The sequence below is a fragment of the Gobio gobio genome, assembly GCF_949357685.1.
Source record: "Gobio gobio genome assembly, chromosome: 14".
Lineage (NCBI taxonomy): Eukaryota > Metazoa > Chordata > Actinopteri > Cypriniformes > Gobionidae > Gobio > Gobio gobio.
The window spans coordinates 23,485,149-23,504,548 of NC_137107.1; the positions used below are offsets into that span (position 1 = coordinate 23,485,149).

General features: G+C 40.5%; 1 protein-coding gene across 3 annotated transcripts; it reads left to right on the top strand.

The window, feature by feature from the left end:
- Nucleotides 1-2,717: 2,717 nt before the first annotated feature.
- Nucleotides 2,718-18,666, top strand: rrm1 (ribonucleotide reductase M1 polypeptide). Of its 3 annotated transcripts, none has more exons than XM_079835589.1 (19): nt 2,718-2,979; nt 3,789-3,877; nt 5,808-5,985; nt 6,077-6,177; nt 6,276-6,335; nt 11,824-11,863; nt 12,087-12,249; nt 12,394-12,535; nt 12,618-12,701; nt 12,788-12,949; nt 13,485-13,564; nt 13,646-13,847; nt 13,964-14,113; nt 14,193-14,414; nt 14,498-14,574; nt 17,462-17,597; nt 17,682-17,777; nt 17,875-18,063; nt 18,144-18,666. In XM_079835589.1, exons 1-19 carry the CDS (start codon nt 2,961-2,963, stop codon nt 18,333-18,335), a joined length of 2,382 nt encoding a protein of 793 aa, XP_079691715.1. In that variant the 5' UTR covers nt 2,718-2,960; the 3' UTR covers nt 18,336-18,666. The 3 variants fall into 3 exon arrangements, with proteins under 3 accessions (XP_079691715.1, XP_079691716.1, XP_079691717.1); XM_079835590.1 differs by having other exon boundaries at nt 2,724-2,875; nt 18,144-18,628; XM_079835591.1 differs by lacking the exon at nt 2,718-2,979 and adding an exon at nt 3,362-3,487 and having other exon boundaries at nt 18,144-18,628.
- Nucleotides 18,667-19,400: the final 734 nt, after the last annotated feature.

Consider the following 19,400-nt stretch of genomic DNA (forward strand, 5'->3'; position numbering starts at 1 on the left):
TCCGTCGTCACAACTTTCCGCAACATAACCGTCCCCAGAGGGGCGCCCTGTGCGCAAAAGTCTACGCTCTTCCAGTGGTGCAGAGCTGCGGCGCAGGTGCACGTCACTGTTACAGAGCGGCAAAGATCGTGTAACGGGCTGAAATGTAGTAACAAAACCCATTTCATGAACGCCCTCATCCTCAGGAGTCCTATGGCAAAACCTGGATGGATGAAGCCATAAGACCCTATAGCCTGAGGCATGTGCGATATTGCACCTTTGCCCCATTCTCTGAACTGCGACAGACAGTTCATCAGAGAGAGAACACGCTCTTGAGAGAGATGCGCTCGCATGAAGACTGAATTCAGCTTCAGGCCCAAGAAGATCACATTCTGACTGGGTGTGAAATTGCTCTTGTTCACATTCACCCTGAACCCTGAACCCGAGAGATGTGATGTGCTTGCGAACACACGGCATGTGTCCTGCAACACTTTCTCCTTTACATCAGCTATTATAAGCTAATAGTCTATGTATGTCGAAATCCGTAGACCAGACATTCTCAGGGGAGTCAAGCCCACTTCTGCGCACAGACAAAAGGTCCGGGGACTTAGACTGAGCCCAAAGGCCGCTCGCTCACACACATCCAGGAGGATAGATTGAGGCAAGGCCGCGGGGGTGCTGGCCTGAGGAATACCAGAGGGCGGGATGGCCTCCTCGTCCTCTGAGACCTCGAAAAGGCCCACATCTTCGTCGTCACCGGACCTGGTCAGATCGTCGGTGAGCGGGGGGTTACCCGCGAAGATGTCGGGGAACTAAGGATTGGGCTGGTCAGCCCGAGAGAAGTCTGTCGTCACTGTGTCCCACATCCCAGTAAGAAAAGTCGAGCTCGCCGCACAGGGTAGCATCAACTTTAAGGTGGCGTCGCAGGAGTTTCTTAGGCAGCACCAGGCAGTGACTGCAGTTCTCGGGGTTCTCCAAGGCCTCTTCCGCGTGCTTGAGACCCACGCAAACCACGAAGAACGGGTGAAAGTCCTTAGCGGCGATAAGAGCAGCACACGTGGCCGGGCAGGCCTGTGATAAACTATTGCCGGAAGAAGCAGGATTAGAGAGCGACATACCGGCGAAAAACTCAGAAAAATCCATGGCGAGCAGCCGTGGAACAGGAAAGACGATGCGAGAGCGCAGGCGGCTCCGAAAGCAGACAAAGTGAAAGCAAAATAGACTGTCACGCCTGGCGGAGGCTGATCTGATCCTTTGTCCTCCTGCAGACAAGTAAGGTAAGCAGCGAAATTCAACCCAGCTGTGTCCGTGCAGGCTATATGATATGTTCATGTTATCTATCAACTTCATGTAAAGCGTCCTTGGGTTCTTGAAAGGCACTATATAAATTAAACTTATTATTATTCTCACATGACAGAAAACTGCTACTACTAGCTTTTATGATCACCTATCAAAGACAATTTAGGAAAGAAGAAATACGGGACAAAACATACATTTACGGGACACTAAAAATAGAGCTGAAATATGGGACTGTCCTTACATAAGAGGCACTTCATCCGGTACGAAGACTCTTTGGTTCTAACATAAGAAAACATTTCTCACAAATATGGTCATGGGTGTTCATCTTCGTCACAACTGTCGTTTGTCACCGGAGTAGCAGGTGCCGCCACTATTTCTGCTTCCATCATGAAATTGGTCTTATTGTCGAGTGGAACTCAGTCACTTGCTAGCATGACATCCCTGGTCAGGTCTCTGGCTTGGGCTAACTTGAGTGGAAAATTAAATGTGCAAAGGAATTTAACCAATTATCTAACTTGCAAGCACCACACCATTGATTCATCAAACCTGCTTGCTTGCAGTCACAGTGTGTGTTCTTCCAAATGTATTTTGTAGTAAGTAACGGATATACTTCAGGGAAATGTATTGGAATAAATGTATACATTTTATGCAGGAAAAGTGAAAGTTGACAGGAATATAAAAACTTAAGTAAATTACAGATTCCCCAAAAAATACTTATGTACTGTAACAAAGTATTATTACTTTGTTACATTAAACCACTGGTGATGCAGCTGCTCGGCCATGGAAACCCATTCAGAACTTAGGTGACTTTTACGCCACATGCACCTCAGCACTCAATGATCCCGCTCTGTGACTTTACGTTGTCTTCTGCTGAGTTACTGCTGTTCCTAAACAGTTCCACTTTCCAATAATACCACTTAGAGTTGACTGTGGAATATCTTCGAACACAGCCGGGAAGTTCGTTTGATTAAAGATTACGAGGGCACTTTTTTTTTGCAGTTCATATCATGTCCATGCATTCTTAATGTTATTATAATTATCTGATATTTTTGTTTTTCTTGTCTCAGATATTGGTGCCAGGAGAGTGTTATGTTCAACAAAATCACATCATGCATCCAGAAACTTTGCCATGGACTCAACTCTGACTTTGTTGATCCTGTAAGTAAAATACTAAAATGAGAAGACAAAAGTTTTTAATTTTTAATTTTAAATAAAATTAAATATGGATCCATTTATTTTTTATTTATTTATTTGCTATTAAAAAGACGTTTAAATGAGTAACATTTTTAAGTATCCGTATTTTAACTTAACCTACACATTTTAACGTTTTACACCCCTGTATTTTCTGCTGTTAAGTTATATGACGTTTCATGTTTGTATTGGTTCTTTTTAAATATTTTTTATTTAACGATCATGTTACATCACCCTGGCTTCGTTGTCCCCCTGACGTCGATGATTCCGATGAAGAAGAAGGAGCGAAAGGCCATTGGCTAAAAAAAAATCCGGAAGGATGACAAATAACGTTCTGGCGGGTTCGTTTGGCGCCGTTCATCACTTGTTCAACTTCACAACAGCAGGAGCAGCAGCTGAGACCCCGGCAAGCAAAATATCACTTTATCCACAAATAACACCTACTGGTTTTATTTTTGTATTTTTGTTGTGCTCTAACGGCGACCTTAATCATGCACGTGATCAAGCGAGGTATAGTCCCACTCATCCTCCAATTACCTGTTCATTTGCAATGTAGTTAGAAAATGTACAATTTATATGCAAATATATATAATGACGGTCAGTCTGTAAACCATAAACGTATTGACCTTAATCGTTTTGCGATGTCTACAGGTAACGTTAACTTAAAGAGAAGAATGTAACGTTAAATCTGTCGAGTACATTTGAAATCTTGGAAACGGTCGCAGGTTTATTAGCTGTGTGTTATTATACTGGCTGAATCCGATATCGCCCCTTAAACCCTCATTCACTATTCCCTGCGTTAGTCCAATAATATTGTTCACTTGAAGGAGTGAATGAAAACGAGTGCGTGAATTCGGACAGCCGTTGTGCGAACATCGGTGCAATGTGGGATAATGTCCACTGTGCTTTCGGACATCACTACAAATGGCTGTCCCCTCAAATAATGGCATATTTGAGGGTATGGGGGCGATTTCAAATTCAGCCATTGACTTTTCCGACTACATAACTTAATCTTTGAGTATGTACTTATGCTAGCAGCTGCTAGCTGTTCTCTTTGTTAACTCCCAAGTTGGCGCCAACCGCTTCAATAACTTGGTCAGCGGCTAATGCTACAAAAATGAATATGTCGTCAAGTAACAGGTTATACTAGTTTAAAGTTATGCCACACTCACGAGCTGCATTATTGTATGCAGATTTCATATCTTTATTTGCAGTTCATATCATGTCCATATATTCTTTATTATGGGAGTTATTATACTTGATATAATATTTTAAATGGGTAATTTTTATTTCTTTGACGTTTGTTTTTCTTGTTTCAGATGGGCGCCAGGAGCGTGTCATGTTTGACAAAATCACATCACGCATCCAGAAACTTTGCTATGGACTCAACTCTGACTTTGTTGATCCTGTAAGTTATGAAATGCCTCAAGAAAAATTTCCATGGTCAACCATTGCCTAGTCCAGGGATTTTCAATCTCTAGGGCAGGGTTCCTCAAGTCCGGACCTGGAGGGCCACTGTCCTGCAGAGTTTACCTCCACCCCTGATCTCAAACACCTGAGCAAGCTGATCAAGGTCTTCCGGATCACTAGAAAATCACAGGTAGTTGAGTTTGATCAGGGTTGGAGCTGAACTCTGCAGGACAGAGTTTGAGGAACCCAGGGGCTTTCGCAACCGAGGAACCTTTTCATAGTTCCTAGAACTATTGGCAGAAGTATCCGGATTTTGGTGTGTTTTCACAGCATGAACTAGGAATAATTTTAGTACTAGGAAAGAACTCCTTCTGGGTTGAACTAATTTAGCTTCAGAGAAGGGCTGGGCGATATATCGCATGACATTGTTTGGCGCATCTCGCCAGTAAAGCCGGTTCCTTGATTAGTAGTAAATCGCCATCACCTGCTTTCAGATAGAGCGGCATTTACTACACAGAGCCGTAGTTCACTGACAAGCTGAGCCATATCGCATTAATTATCACGGATGTATCGCCTGCGATAATTAATGCGATATGGCTCAGCTTGTCAGTGAACTACGGCTCTAACAATGTCATGCGATATATCGCCCAGCCCTACTTCAGAGTAGGATCTAACCCATCACAATAGGAACTACCAGTGACGTAAGTGTACGCTGATTGGCTGAATGCATGTGAAACACCAGCATCTGCCATTATTAAAAAAAGCTGTCCACACACACAGAATATATATATATATTACTCCAGAAAATGACTGGTCATCATGAAACCGTGATAGATGGACCTCCCAACTTTTACGCTAAAGAGAAAATCCAACGCAACTTTGATGGGACCAAACAAAAAATTATGTATATCTGCTCAGCTAGCAACATCAGGCGTAAACGACATGGCAAACGATAATACTTTTTCATAAATAGTCTACTTTTTTTTTGTATAAGAGTTCGATTTAATAACGTATTAGACAGGACTGTTAAACAGATCATAAACTAATGAAGATGGAGAATGTGAGCTGTGTGCTCCGAATCTGGTGTTCTCAGCGCCGTCAAAATAAATGTCACAAAAACAAGCGTGGCTTGCATCACTTCAGAGTTCCTACTGGCGGTGCGAATGCAACCAGGTAAATGTTCATGGTGGTTAGTTCCTATAGCTAAAGACAATTTGTCCCAGGACACTTTTCCCCCCAGACCTTTTACTGTCTGCGTTTACATCGCGTTCTGAAGTACCGTGAAGATTAGCCGGTGACTTAGGACTGTGCACGACTTTGCAGTTCCCACTGGATTCGTCCTCCGCATATAAGCTTAATAAAACCTGAACCTCTTTGCCGGTCCATCGTTCATATTTTTTAAACTTCATTGTTGATACAAATAGCAAACATCCCTTACTGCACACACTGCAACAGACTTTTAGGTTGAAATAAAATGCTACGTGAACTCAACCAATCAGCATGTTCAGCGTCCAAGTCCACCAGCGACAGTTCCTGAACTTTAAAAAAAAAAGTACTACCTCGCAAGTAGGACATTTTTACCCAGAACTTAATTTAGTCTCTGGTTCCTGCGGTTGAAACCACCCCACAGTCCCTAGTCCCTCCATCCAATTTGAAAACCCTCGGCCTAGTCACAATACAATTAGTCATTCTTCAAATAGTAGCTCCATAACAGGCAACTTCTGTTAGAAGAGCCAACACCCTTGTAATATTTCAAAAAACAAAACTGTATTGGCCCCCCACGAACATAATGCTTAGAACTTTCATAGCATCCTATCCTCTCTTGGTCTTCCTTATGGCCCTGTATTAGGTCATTTTCATTAAAGAAGCATCTTCCAAGAAGCCAAATGTAAAGCTCTGACCCTAAATCGCATGGTTTTGCTTTGCAGACTCAGATCACAATGAAGGTGATTCAGGGCCTTTACAGCGGCGTCACCACAGTAGAGCTGGACACCCTGGCTGCTGAGATCGCTGCCACCCTCACCACCAAACACCCTGACTATGCCATCCTGGCTGCCCGCATCGCAGTGTCCAACCTACACAAAGAAACTAAGAAGGTCTTCAGTGGTGAGTTGCCATGCATCACCCTTCCATGTCAATGTGACATTTCACAATCCATAACGAAGTAATGCCTTTTTTTGCTTGACTCCCATCACAGAGGTTATGGAGGACCTCTACAATTATGTGAATCCCCTGAACAGCCGCCACTCGCCTATGATTTCAAAAGAAACCCTTGATCTTGTTTTGGCCAACAAAGATGTAAGTATAATATGCACATTTCTATTTTTTTTCTCTCCACAGAGTCCCATTTTGGGTAAAGGATTTATAATGAATGTGTTTTTTCCTTATTTCCTTAGCGCCTCAACTCAGCCATCATATTTGACCGAGATTTCTCTTACAACTTCTTTGGCTTCAAGGTAATTCTTAAATAAAAGAATATGCAAAATATCAGGGGTGTAACGGTACACAAAACTGATGGTTCGGTACGTACCTCTGGTTTTAAAGTCACGGTTCGTTACAGCAGTTTTACAAAATTGCTTTTTATTTATTTTTATTAAACATTGGTTTGGTATGTTGCAGGGATGGAAATTAGCACCCGCTTCACTCGCTTCACCTACCGGCCACCGTGGCGGATAAATAAAAATAGCACAGCCTACTGTTTCACCTGGACGGCGGACACTTTTAGAGGAGGCACACCTTAAAAAAAAATGTGGCGTAACAAATCAAATTCACAATAAGTAGTAGAGAAGCTAATTTGCGTGGTTGCATTTTAGTGGCTTTATTGCCATAGCAGCGGAGTCTCGAGAACATGCGCTGTAAACTTGCACGTTTTTTTAAAAACCTATCGAGCTCGCGTCGCGTCCACCGTTTGAACGCAAGAGGATCTCCAGGTATAGAGCTGAATAGAAAAAAGGTATCAATGGGTCTGTGCAGTAACTCGTGATGAACCTCAGGCCAACTGCACACTTTATGAGAAGCATTTCAGTTGCTCAGACTGACTGACTTAAAGCAGCAGCGCTGACAGACACATCTGTGCTTCTAAAGGTATAGGCCTATTGTTTTTTAAATGGATAATATATTTATATAATGCATACATTATCCGAGCTTGGCAGACAGAATTATTATATATTTTTAGATGGGTTAATTAATATATTATGGCCTAATTAATGTTATTATTAATGTATCATTTTAATCATACATAATAAACAATCCTGCCAGATAAAGTTTGACATTTGTTAAAAGAATATTTAGATCAAAATGGGACAATTACATAATAGTCATAATTTAAGCATTAAACATTTTTGAATTTCAGAATTGTCAAAAAAGTGATTACTGGTTCAGAATGACTGCTTAAAGTGATAGTTCACCCAAAAATGAAAATGTGATGTTTTTCTGTTTACCCCTAAGGCATCCAAGATGTGGGTGCCTTCGTTTCTTCTGTAGAACACAAATGAAGATTTTTAACTCCAACCGTTGCTGTGTGTCACTCATATAATCCTTGTCAATGGGGTCTAATTCTATTAGAGTAAAAAAAAACATGGACAGACAACTTCAAATTAAACCCCGCGGCTCGTGACGATACATTGAAGTCTTAAGACACGAAACGATCGGTTTCTGAGAGAAACCGAACGGTATTTATGCAATTAATTTCACCTCATATCAGACGAACGCTTCAGCTCTCCAGACTGCCATCACTTCCCGTGAGTGAGGTCAAAATTCCGTCCGGGTCATAGATATATACATAGATACCTCATTAGTGCCTGCGTGGATCGCTCGAATGAGGAATCAACGTATACATATCTATGACCCGGCCGGAATTTTGACCTCACTCACGGGAAGTGATGGCAGTCTGGAGAGCTGAAGCGTTCGTCTGATATGAGGTGAAATTAATTGCATAAATACAGTTCGGTTTCTCTCAGAAACCGATCGTTTCGTGTCTTAAGACTTCAATGTGTCGTCACGAGCCGCGGGGTTTAATTTGAAGTTGTCTGTCCATGTTTTTTTTACTCTAATAGAATTAGACTCCATTGACAAGCATTATATGAGTGACACCGCAACGGTTGGAGTCAAAAATCTTCATTTGTGTTCTACTGAAGAAACGAAGACACCTACATCTTGGATGCCTTTGGGGTAAGCAGAAAAACATCAAATTTTCGTTTTTGGGTGAACTATCCTTTTAAAGGGACAGTCATGATTCGGATCGCGTGTCAAACTGCTGAAATCACGTGACTTTGGCGATCCAAACCACTGAACCGACTCACTGATTCATAACGCTTCGAAGCTTCATGATGCCGTGTGTTAAAATCGGTCATCACTATATAAGTCGTTATTTAGGTTTTTTGCGCACAAACTTCTCGTCGCTTCATAAAGTTATTGTAGAACCACTGTAGTGAGATGGACTTTGTAACGACGTCTCTAGTACCTTTTATGGGTCTTGAGAGTGAACCGTGCATTGTGCCAATGGAGAGCCTTTCTGAGCCATCGTATTTCAACTAAAATATCTTCATTTGTGTTCCGAAGATGAACGAGGTCTTGCGGGTGTCGAACAACATAAAGGGTTAGTTCACCCAAAAATAACCCTCAAGTCTCTGAAATAAGGCCATCTAACATAACTTTAAACATTTGTTCACAAGGCTTTTCAGAATGGGATTTTGCCTCGAGTTTTTTCTTCAAAATAATGTGAAAGCCATTTTGATCACTCATTCATACAAAAAAAGTCATTTAACTTTTGTAAGACACTTAGGCCCAATCCCATTTCTACCCCTTAGCCCTTCTCTTTCCCCTACCCCTTTGTTTTGCGCGTTCACGTGAAGGGGTAGGGGTGTCTCGATTCTTTTTTGGCTGGAGTGGTAAGGGGAAGGGCCAGATAGCCCTTCAAACGAAGATTTTCCAGGACCACACTTCGAACGAAGGGGTATGAGGAGTTTCCCTCCACCGACTACCGTGCTGCTAGAATGTGTGTGTGTGTGTGTTGCCACTCGGGATCGATCACTTGCGTGTCGCCTGGCTGCCGTTTCTCCGTAGCTTGCTAAACGCACTATTTGGGTGATTTGAACACATATTAATAGTTAAAAAATATATATCTGGTCATCCTTCATAACGCAGTCGATATTTACAATACATATCGTCCGTAAACTCTCGCGTTACCAAGGCAACGACTGACTTGACGTATAACGTATGAACATTATCGCAGCACCACAGTAGATAACGAAACCATATCCGTACCGGCCGGCTCGGATCAGCACGGAATGGAACGGTTCATAAACAAAGAGAACAGTTTTGTCCCATGGAAAAGCGGCTTCAGTTGTCTTGTATGTTCTGTATCATTCTATATCATCTTAGGAAACTCTGGCTCATATGTCTTTGAACTGAAAACAAGTGCCATTTTATTACTCCCAACAGAGTTTTGCGCTGTATTTGGACTTGAGTCATTTGTTAAACGTGCTCGTGCCTGATTTCTGTTAGATATAGCCTACGCACTTCATTGCCGTTCATACTGGTTAAATGTCACAGGACAATAATAAAATAAACGGGGTATGATGAGGTGTAATGGTATAGTAGTGGTGTCCCATTTCTTAGGGGAATATTTTCACCCCTACGCCTTGGCACTCTGTTTCAAGGGGCAAGGGGAACAGGTAGGTGTAGGGGAAGGGGTATAAAATAGAATTGGGATTGGGCCTTATTGTCAGAATGGCAGTACCAGGGAGGTTGTGGATCAACATGAATAATGCAGTAATTCACACCTGAGGCGTCAACGACCCCACCCCTGGGAATATCAATGAGGAATGTGACCGAGGGAACTAAAATGAATGTGAGGAGACTTAATGATTGAATGTATTGTTTGTAGCTTATTCACAAAATCACGTTTAACTTTAAAAGAAGGAATCTGACTATATATACTGACTATATTGAAAGGTTGCCAACCTATTTCATATTTCAACATGTTTCCATTGATTTCACACATTTTATTCTGGCAATAGTTAAACTAGTAGCCTACAATTTGACGTTTATCCATCAGTAACGCTAATATAAGAATAGAGGGTTATATCGATCATGAAAAGAGGAACCAAAGGAAACAAACATATATTAGGAGTTTATTGTCTTACTTTTCGGACACACTGCAAGCTGACGCTTGAAACAGACAGTGGTTTAACGTTATAGGATGTGGAAATTAATGGGTCTTTATTAGGGATGCCACAATACTCAATATAATATTGAACCGTTCGGTACGGCATTCACGGTTCAATACGCACTTGTGAATTGCGTTTTTTTTTCTTTTTTTCGGTTTTGCATTTAATTATTTTTCTACAAATTCTATCATTTGCCTCCATCCCAATACTGAACAACGCGACATGCATTCACATCACAGGTTAGTGGTAGAGTTATACTCACGGAACACTATAGTTATTCACAATCACCAAAGTTCATTATTTGCGTGCGTTTTAAAGTCATGCCGGTTTCATTCGCGTGCGCGGTTTTAACATGCGCTTTTCAGAGCGCGCGCACTAAAAGCCTGTCAAACGCGTGATTACTGGACTAAATAGTCGTCTTACTGCGCTAATACTGTCAAATACACACAAGGTTAACATAAACACAGTCGGTTATGTCTAAAGTGAAAGTAAAATCGCAATTGTGTCTGTACAATAGATGCACGCAGGTCTTAAATTGACAACAGCGCAGTAGTGAACCCGCGGTCCTTAAAGGGACAGTTCATCTCTAAAATGATGTCATTATTTACTCACTCTAATATTGTTCCAAACCTGTGTTTATTTCTCGATGACAGAATTTTCATTTTTGAGTGAAATATCCCTTTAATGTTAATACAACAACAAAAGACAGAGAAAATCACTCGCTGCTCTTGACTGAAAAACTAATACAGTGGCTAAGAATCAGTGTATATTTTATAGTGAAGTCTATGTAGTGTTTTATTTTTTCATTCATTCAATTTCATACTTAATTGCTGCTGTACAGCTGAGCTGCCAGTGTAAATCTTTATATATATATATATATATATATATATATATATATATAATTTTTTTTTATTTTTTTTATTATTTTATATTATCCAATACACTAAGAATGTGAACAAGGGTTTTTTTAAGTAAAGTTTTAAGTTTAAGTAAGGTTTTTCAATTATTTTAAGTCAAATAAAGAAAGAGTATTGCAATAAAAAAGTATTTTCTCTTTAACCTCTTGCTGTTCCTGTCGCCTAAGAATAGAATAAAAAATGTATGTGACAAGCCATCAGAACTGAACCAAAAACCGAGGTATGTATTGAACCGTGGACTAACTGTATTGTTGCATCCCTAGTCTTTATCATCGCTAAAGTGAACGACGATACTATTGCCAATGGACAAACGAGGGAACATGACACATGAGAATATTCAAGCAAAAGCCAGCATATATTAGTTCTGTGAAACAAAACAAAACCATTGTTACTTGCCTATCGAGAAGAAATAAAGCAACCTCGTCCAATTGCAGGCTTTAGAGCTCCTTGAGTTCTCCCCAGCGCTGGAAAGCGATACTTTTTGCCTGATCGTAAGCCTTCTTTTGTTCCAGAGACATCCTCCATGTTTTTTTTTTTATCTGCCACCTTTTTCTGTCGTCAGCTAATGCCCGTCCTGTGTCGTGACGTGTCTCCCCATCATAGAAGATACGCTTCTTACAAGTTTGTTTTGGTCCACAGCCCGAGACACTTTTATAAAGCAGTTTTGAAATGACTTACCCCACCTTTTAAAACAAGCCTACTGTCAAAGATTGAAATCGAACCATTTGGTAAACATGCACCGTACCGAAAGCCCTGTACAGAAACGGTTCGGTATGAATACGTGTACCGTTACACCCCTACAAAATGCACACTAATGCTTGTCTGAAAGTAAACTCAGTCTTTAACGTTTCTTTTAGACATTGGAGCGCTCGTATCTGCTGAAGATCAACGGAAAGGGTAAGGTGGTTAAATGAAATTTCACTATGCAAATAAGTCCTATTGAGAGACGGAAATTGAGAGGACCGAGAAAATGACGAAAAGAGACCATAGAGAAAAGACCAAAATAAGAAAGGGTTAATAAAAATTTTTTAACGAGGGAAATGCAAATGAGATGAATAAAAGACACTGACCTAAATGTAAAGCGTTCCTGTGACACCTTGACTGCTTCTGTTTTTTTTAGTCGCTGAGCGGCCACAGCACATGCTGATGAGAGTGTCCGTGGGCATCCATAAGGAGGACATTGCAGCAGCTATTGAAACCTACAACCTGCTGTCTGAGAAGTGGTTCACTCATGCTTCTCCTACGCTCTTTAACGCTGGCACCAACCGGCCACAGCTTTCCAGGTGAACACCAGGAAGCACCAGTCCCTATACAGCAATCAAACACAAGGGGGCAGTTTTTCAAAAGAAATGTTTTCCTATTTGCTGTTGGCAAAGTCAGTAGACAACTGTATGCAAATTACAATGTTCCTTTTGTCAAATTTCTAGTTGCTTCCTGCTTGCTATGAAAGATGACAGTATTGACGGGATCTATGACACCCTGAAGCAGTGTGCCCTCATCTCTAAGTCTGCCGGAGGTATCGGAGTGGCAGTGAGCTGCATCAGAGCCACTGGCAGCTACATTGCAGGGGTGAGTTTTCTTCATCTTCTGCTTTAGATTTACTCCAATGGTACTCAGCAGTTGGGTTTACTTAATGTCTTTTGTCATTTAGACAAATGGCAACTCAAATGGCCTGGTTCCTATGCTTCGTGTCTACAACAACACCGCACGCTATGTGGACCAAGGAGGAAATAAGGTAAGGCATTTTACATGAGATTTATTTATTCAAGGGTGGGGGCTAAGTGTGGCTTGAAAGACTGACATTTTCTCTCCTCCAATCAGAGACCAGGAGCTTTTGCCATGTACCTGGAGCCCTGGCATTTTGACGTTTTTGACTTCCTAGAGCTTAAAAAGAATACTGGAAAAGAGGAACAGAGAGCTAGAGATCTGTTTTACGCCCTCTGGATCCCTGATCTGTTCATGAAGCGAGTGGAGACCAATGGGGTGAGCCCACTTTAAACTATAAGATTTATTTCTTCATATCTTCATAGATCTTCATATATATCATATTTAGCAAGGATGGAAGATCAAAATATCTCAAACTTTGTATTCATCAAAGAATCCGGTCTAATATATATATAGTATGTATGTTTCCACATATATTAAGCAGCACAACCGTTTTCAATATTGATAAGAGGTTTCTGTAACAGCAAATCAGCATATTAGAATGATTTATGAAGGATGACATTGCTGGAGTAATGTTGCTGAAAATTCAGCTTTACCATCACAGGAATAATTCACATTTTATTAAAATAGAAGTTATTTTAAATTGCTCTAATATTGCTGCATTTTTTATAAATAAATGCAGCCTCGATGAACATGAGAGACTTCTTTCAAAAACATTACATCTTGCACATCCCAAACTTTTGAATGCTTGTGTGTTCTTGTGTATACATAACCAATATATAACCAATCCAATTTAGCTCAGATGCTTCATTTTAAGCTGAAACTCATATGTGGCTCTTCCTATCCCATGTAGGACTGGTCTCTGATGTGCCCAAATGACTGTCCTGGACTGGATGAGTGCTGGGGGGAGGAATTTGAGAAGCTCTACACAAGGTGTGAAAATATTATTAATGCTGCTGCTGTAAAACTAACGTCATAAAAAAAAAAGAATAATTCAATGCTCTTTTGTTCCAGATATGAGCAGGAGGGCAAAGCTAAGCGTGTGGTGAAAGCTCAGCAGGTATGGTATGCCATCATTGAGTCTCAGACAGAGACCGGCACACCCTACATGCTTTACAAGGATGCCTGCAACCGCAAGAGCAACCAGCAGAATCTGGGCACCATCAAATCCAGTAACCTGTGTACAGAGATTGTAGAGTACACCAGTCAAGATGAGGTAGGGAGAGTGCAGAATATCTACACAAAGTATAATATTATAGCTTACTGTCAGTCAGATGACATGTTGACTTTACTGGAAAGTGCGTTCATGAAGAACCAAACTCTCTCTTGTAGGTGGCTGTTTGCAACCTGGCATCGATTGCACTTAACATGTACGTCACCGCAGAGCGAACGTTTGACTTCAAGAAGTTGGCCTCTGTCACAAAGGTCATTGTGAAGAACCTGAACAAAATCATCGACATCAACTACTACCCTGTGAAAGAGGTGAAGTGCTGTTTATTCCGTTTTAGTCATTCTGCATCATTGTCGTCACTGCAGAGGTTGATCATCTCTCAATTAACAGGCAGAGAACTCCAACAAGCGCCACAGGCCCATCGGCATTGGTGTTCAGGGTCTGGCCGACGCCTTCATTCTCATGCGCTTCCCCTTTGAGAGCCCAGAGGCTCAACTTCTCAACACACAGATCTTTGAGACCATCTACTACGCTGCCTTGGAGTCCAGCTGTGAGCTGGCTGCAGAACTTGGACCGTATGAAACCTACGCAGGGTGTCCTGTTAGCAAGGGTGTAAGTTGAATGTTATAGTTGAAGGAAGTTGGATATTAGTTGAGATTTACAGAGCTCTAATTGTTCTTGGTGTGATTTCACAGATCCTGCAGTATGATATGTGGGAAAAGACACCTACGGACCTGTGGGACTGGGCGGCACTCAAGGAGAGGATCGCAAAGTTAGTAAATCCTTGCATGATTCATAATCTCATAAACAACCTGGAAATGTCAGGTAATTTAAAAGCTTGTCACTGGAAAATGTTTTAAGTAGGGCTGTCAAAATTAGAGCATGAACGCAGAGTTGTGAGGACGTCGGATCAGTGTCATGTGCTTCAGATCTTCGTGACCGCAGCCTAATAAACCTGATGCTGTGATCTGTCATTTATGAAAATCAAAGAACAAAACGAGAATCACTGCTGTTGGCTGAAAGTTTGTAAATTTAATAAGGATTGAGCCACATTTAATTTTGAAAATATGCAGTGAAAAAGTGTTTGCAAACCTTATTCAATTTCTGTATATTAAAATTGTATTCATTATTTTAGTGTAAATTGGACCCATATGGGGGATGTCAATTTACATATTCCCATGATCGATCATTGTTTAAATTAACAATCAATTAATCTATTAATCGTTAGCCTTAATGCAATATGCGTGCGTCTACAGGAGTGGTATATTCCGACATCATGACAGGGTGTGCAAATGCTGCTCAAACGCCATGTTCCTCACCAAATGAATGAGAAGGGTTTTTAATCTAAATAAAGGGCTATAGGATTGTAAAATTAGTTGATGTGATTGATCATTTAAATTACTTATTTCATAATCAAATATAACCTCTAAAACAACGTGACCAACGCTGCCTCAGATCTGTTATTCAGAATGCGTGGACACGCACTTCCTGGAACAACACACTGAACACGGCAACTAAACCCAATTAATTCACAACCATTAATTTAAAGTGTTCTCATTAATGTTATGTAATATGACTGTTATTAATTGTGCATTGCTGTTTGAGCTGCGCGTACTGAAACAGAATCGCTTAATGAACACGGTACACTGAAGCCCTTTGCTAGCGCATTATTTAGCTCAAAGAAATGCATCCTATATGAAATTGATCACATGTATACAAAATAAACGTAATATTACAAATCACATCTGCACAAAATGAGGCGAATGTACAAGTGAACTTGAACTAACTTGCGGAATTCATGTTGTGCACGCGCTCTTCACAGAGCAACGCGATGAATCACGGCAACTAAACCCAAATAATTCACAATCTCAATGTTTTATTACAGTAGTATTCTCAATGTTATGTAATATTGCAGTCCCCATCAGTCATTATTAGTTGTGCAATGCTTTTGGAGCTGCACGCTGTAGATGATCACCGCCACGCTTCACTACCGCTCTAATTCTTAACCAAATGCATCCTATATGAGAGAAATCATATGTAGATAGGCCTACACAATATTACAACTTACATTTGCACAAAAGGTTGCGACTGCACACGCAAACTTTATAGTCATGATGGTGTAACTCTAGCTGTAAAATGGTCCCAAACAACTCGGCACACTCGCTTAATTTTTTTCCTCCTGTGTTTCGTGGTTGAGGTGCACACACACGCATGAATCCTGCTTAATCTTTTTTTAAAGGGATAGTTCACCCAAAAATGAAAATTAGCCCATGATTTACTCACCCTCAAGTCATCCTAGGTGTGTATTGACCGTCTTCTTTCAGACTAATAAAATCGGAGTTATATTAAAGTCCTGGCTCTTCCAAGCATTATAATGGCAGTGATTGTTGCTGTTTTTGAAGACCATAAAAAATGCATCTGTCCATCAAATGGCGTGCTCCACACGGCTCTGGGGGTTATTAATATAGGCCTTCTGAAGCGACTCTGCGTTTGTGTAAGAAAACTATCCATATTTAAAGCTTTATAAAGTAAAGTTTCGGCCAATCCATAGTTTTCAGTCACGTGACTGTCGCAGAGCCTTGGAGGACAAAACCGCCATAGAACTCCATAGAACGGCAGCACAAGCCTGTCAAATTTCCATCTTAAAACAAAAATATGTGAACAAGATGCACGTTTTGGGCACTTATGATCCATATACAGCACCTGCTGCAGTATTTCAATCACTGAAAACAGCGGGACGTTTTTAAAAAACGCTTAACGTGAAAAACACTATAGGGTGAGCTGCACCAATAAGGATTAAATTAAGCAAAGTTTAAAGGATTTGTTGATCTGGGTTTTATTTTAAATTGAGTCGTTGCACCACTTCATTTTAAACACAGATTAATTACGCAGTAAAACCGTTATAGAGCTGATCAAGCAGCAGGCCGAGGTGAACTGAAGACAGGCTAAAGAATCCAGGCTAAAGAATAATTAGTTGCACTAATATTCTGTGTTCGTCTGCTTTCCTGTACAAAGTATGCAACATCAATAAGGTGTAGATTGAATTTGGTATTTTAATATCACTGTCTTGCTGCATTAATACTGACTACAAACCTGGTAAAAATGACAAGCGGGCAACAGAGAAGAGAGCCTTGTTTTGTCCTCCAGGTGGGCGTTCCTATAAGCGTGTGACGACACGTGAAAACTATTGATTGCCTTCCAATTGCCATTCAATTTATGGAAAGTGTTGAAAGTGCCTCTGCCGATCAAAGGCTTACGTTACCAGGTACGCTCATCAGACGTCGCATGCACATCTTGAATTCAAGAAGGCGATCGGCTGGAACTTAACTTTATAAAGGTTTAAATATGGATATTTTTCTTACACAAACGCATCGATTCGCTTCAGAAGGCCTTTATTAACCCCCAGAGCCGCGTGGCGGACAGATGCATTTTTTTTATGGACTTCAAAAACAGAGCAACGGTCACTGCTTTTATAAAGCTTGGTTTAGCCAGGACTTTTAAAATATAACTCCGATTTTATTTGTCTGAAAGAAAAATGTCATATATGCCTGGGAGGACTTGAGGGTGAGTAAATCATGGGCTAATGTTCATTTTTAAGTGACGTTTTACCAATTTAAATGTCTAATCGACTATATCAATTATTTTTCTTTTCTCTCCAGGCATGGTGTGCGTAACAGTCTGCTGCTGGCTCCCATGCCCACTGCTTCCACAGCTCAGATCCTGGGCAACAACGAGTCAATCGAGCCCTACACCAGCAACTTCTACACGCGCAGAGTTCTGTCTGGAGAGTTTCAGGTGGGTTTGACGTTACAGTGAATGTTTGCGAGAGATTGATGTCTTTGTACATAATTTAACTAGTGAGTTTCAATTAACCTCTAGATCGTAAACCCACATCTTCTCAAAGACCTCACAGAACGAGGACTTTGGGATGAGGAAATGAAAAACCAGCTAATTGGTCAGAACGGATCCATCCAGGTTAGTTGGCATTTCCAAATCCGATGACGCTAATTACTGACTTGTTTGTTGTTGTTTTTTTTGCTTTGTCACTTTCTAAATGCCCTTCTTTTTGTAGGGCATTCCCACAATACCAGATGACCTGAAGGAGCTGTATAAGACTGTGTGGGAGATCTCTCAAAAGACTATCTTAAAGATGGCTGCAGATCGAGGAGCCTTCATTGACCAGAGCCAGTCCCTCAACATTCACATTGCTGAACCCAACTATGGCAAACTGACCAGCATGCACTTCTACGGCTGGAAGCAGGTAAACTAGATACTTCATGATTCTTGCAGGTTTAGAAATTAGAGTTGATCGATAAACCGTATGTCTACTTCTCTCCACAGGGTCTTAAAACAGGAATGTACTACCTGAGAACTAAACCAGCTGCCAACCCCATCCAGTTCACTCTGAACAAAGAGAAACTGAAGGAGACGCCGGAAAGTACAAGCAGTGAAGAGGAAACTAAAGAACGCAACAAAGCCGCTATGGTGTGCTCGCTGGAGAACCGTGACGACTGTCTGATGTGCGGTTCATAAGCTGAACTCCTGTCAGTGAGGATGGTTAACCATTTTCCTCTTGTACAGTATTCATCTTTTTTTACATCGAAACAGAAAATTAATAATAATAATAAACTTCCTGTAAAGTTTAGATTTATGAAGAGGTTTGAGTCATTTTGTATACAATCCTAGCAGAGTTTCATAAAACTCATGGTTGGGGGTCAATAAATCAACACTTGCACAATGTAGTTTGCATTATATGCAAACATGTAACATCAAGAAATATTGGAAGGATATGTTTGATTTGTTTAGCGTTGAATAAATGAAAATCTAAAAAAAAAAATTAGATTTTGTTGGCTGATGTAATCCCAACTTCATTAGCCTTTGTGAAGTAACTGGTCATATATTCGTATGGTTATGGGAACAGGTGTGACGTTCCAGTAGAGGTGCATGGGGAGGGTCAGAGGCTGCAGGTGATTGGTTAATGAATAATCGTGGCGGCCTCATGGGAAAATCAGCTGTGTCATAAACAGCAGGTGTTGAACAAGCTGTAACATGTGCGTGAGGTCTCCGGGGTTATAAATGTGCTTTTGTGCATCTCTTTTAGCCATGGCTGTATTCAGGGTTTTGATATCCATTTAAGTTCATTTATATTCAAGCAATTATTTCACTTCTATTAGAGGGACATAGAACACTGAACATTTATTATTTTAATGACAAAACATGACATCTATAATGATTTAATCTACATAATTTACAAATCATTTTACAATTTCAAAGACCAAGAAACCAGAATGCCTCTCAAATTATATTTATATATATATATTATATGTACACAGCGGCACCAAAAAGTATTTTATCACCAGCCACACAAAAAAAACATTACTGTTTAAAAGTTTGGGGTCCGTATGAGTTTATATAGATTTTATCTATGATCACCAAGATTTATTTGATTGAAAATACAGTACAACCATTACAATTTAAAAGAATAGTTTTCTATTTTATTTTTAATTTAAAACGCAATTTATTCCTGTGATGGCAAATCTGAATTTTCAGCATCATTACTCCAGTCTTCATTGTCACATTATCCATCAGAAATCAATC

Coding starts and splice junctions, on each gene's coding strand:
- rrm1 (XM_079835589.1), top strand. Junction 11,864..12,086: donor GCTGAAGATCAACGGAAAGG/GTAAGGTGGTTA, acceptor TGTTTTTTTTAG/TCGCTGAGCGGCCACAGCAC. Junction 12,536..12,617: donor CTGGCAGCTACATTGCAGGG/GTGAGTTTTCTT, acceptor TTTGTCATTTAG/ACAAATGGCAACTCAAATGG.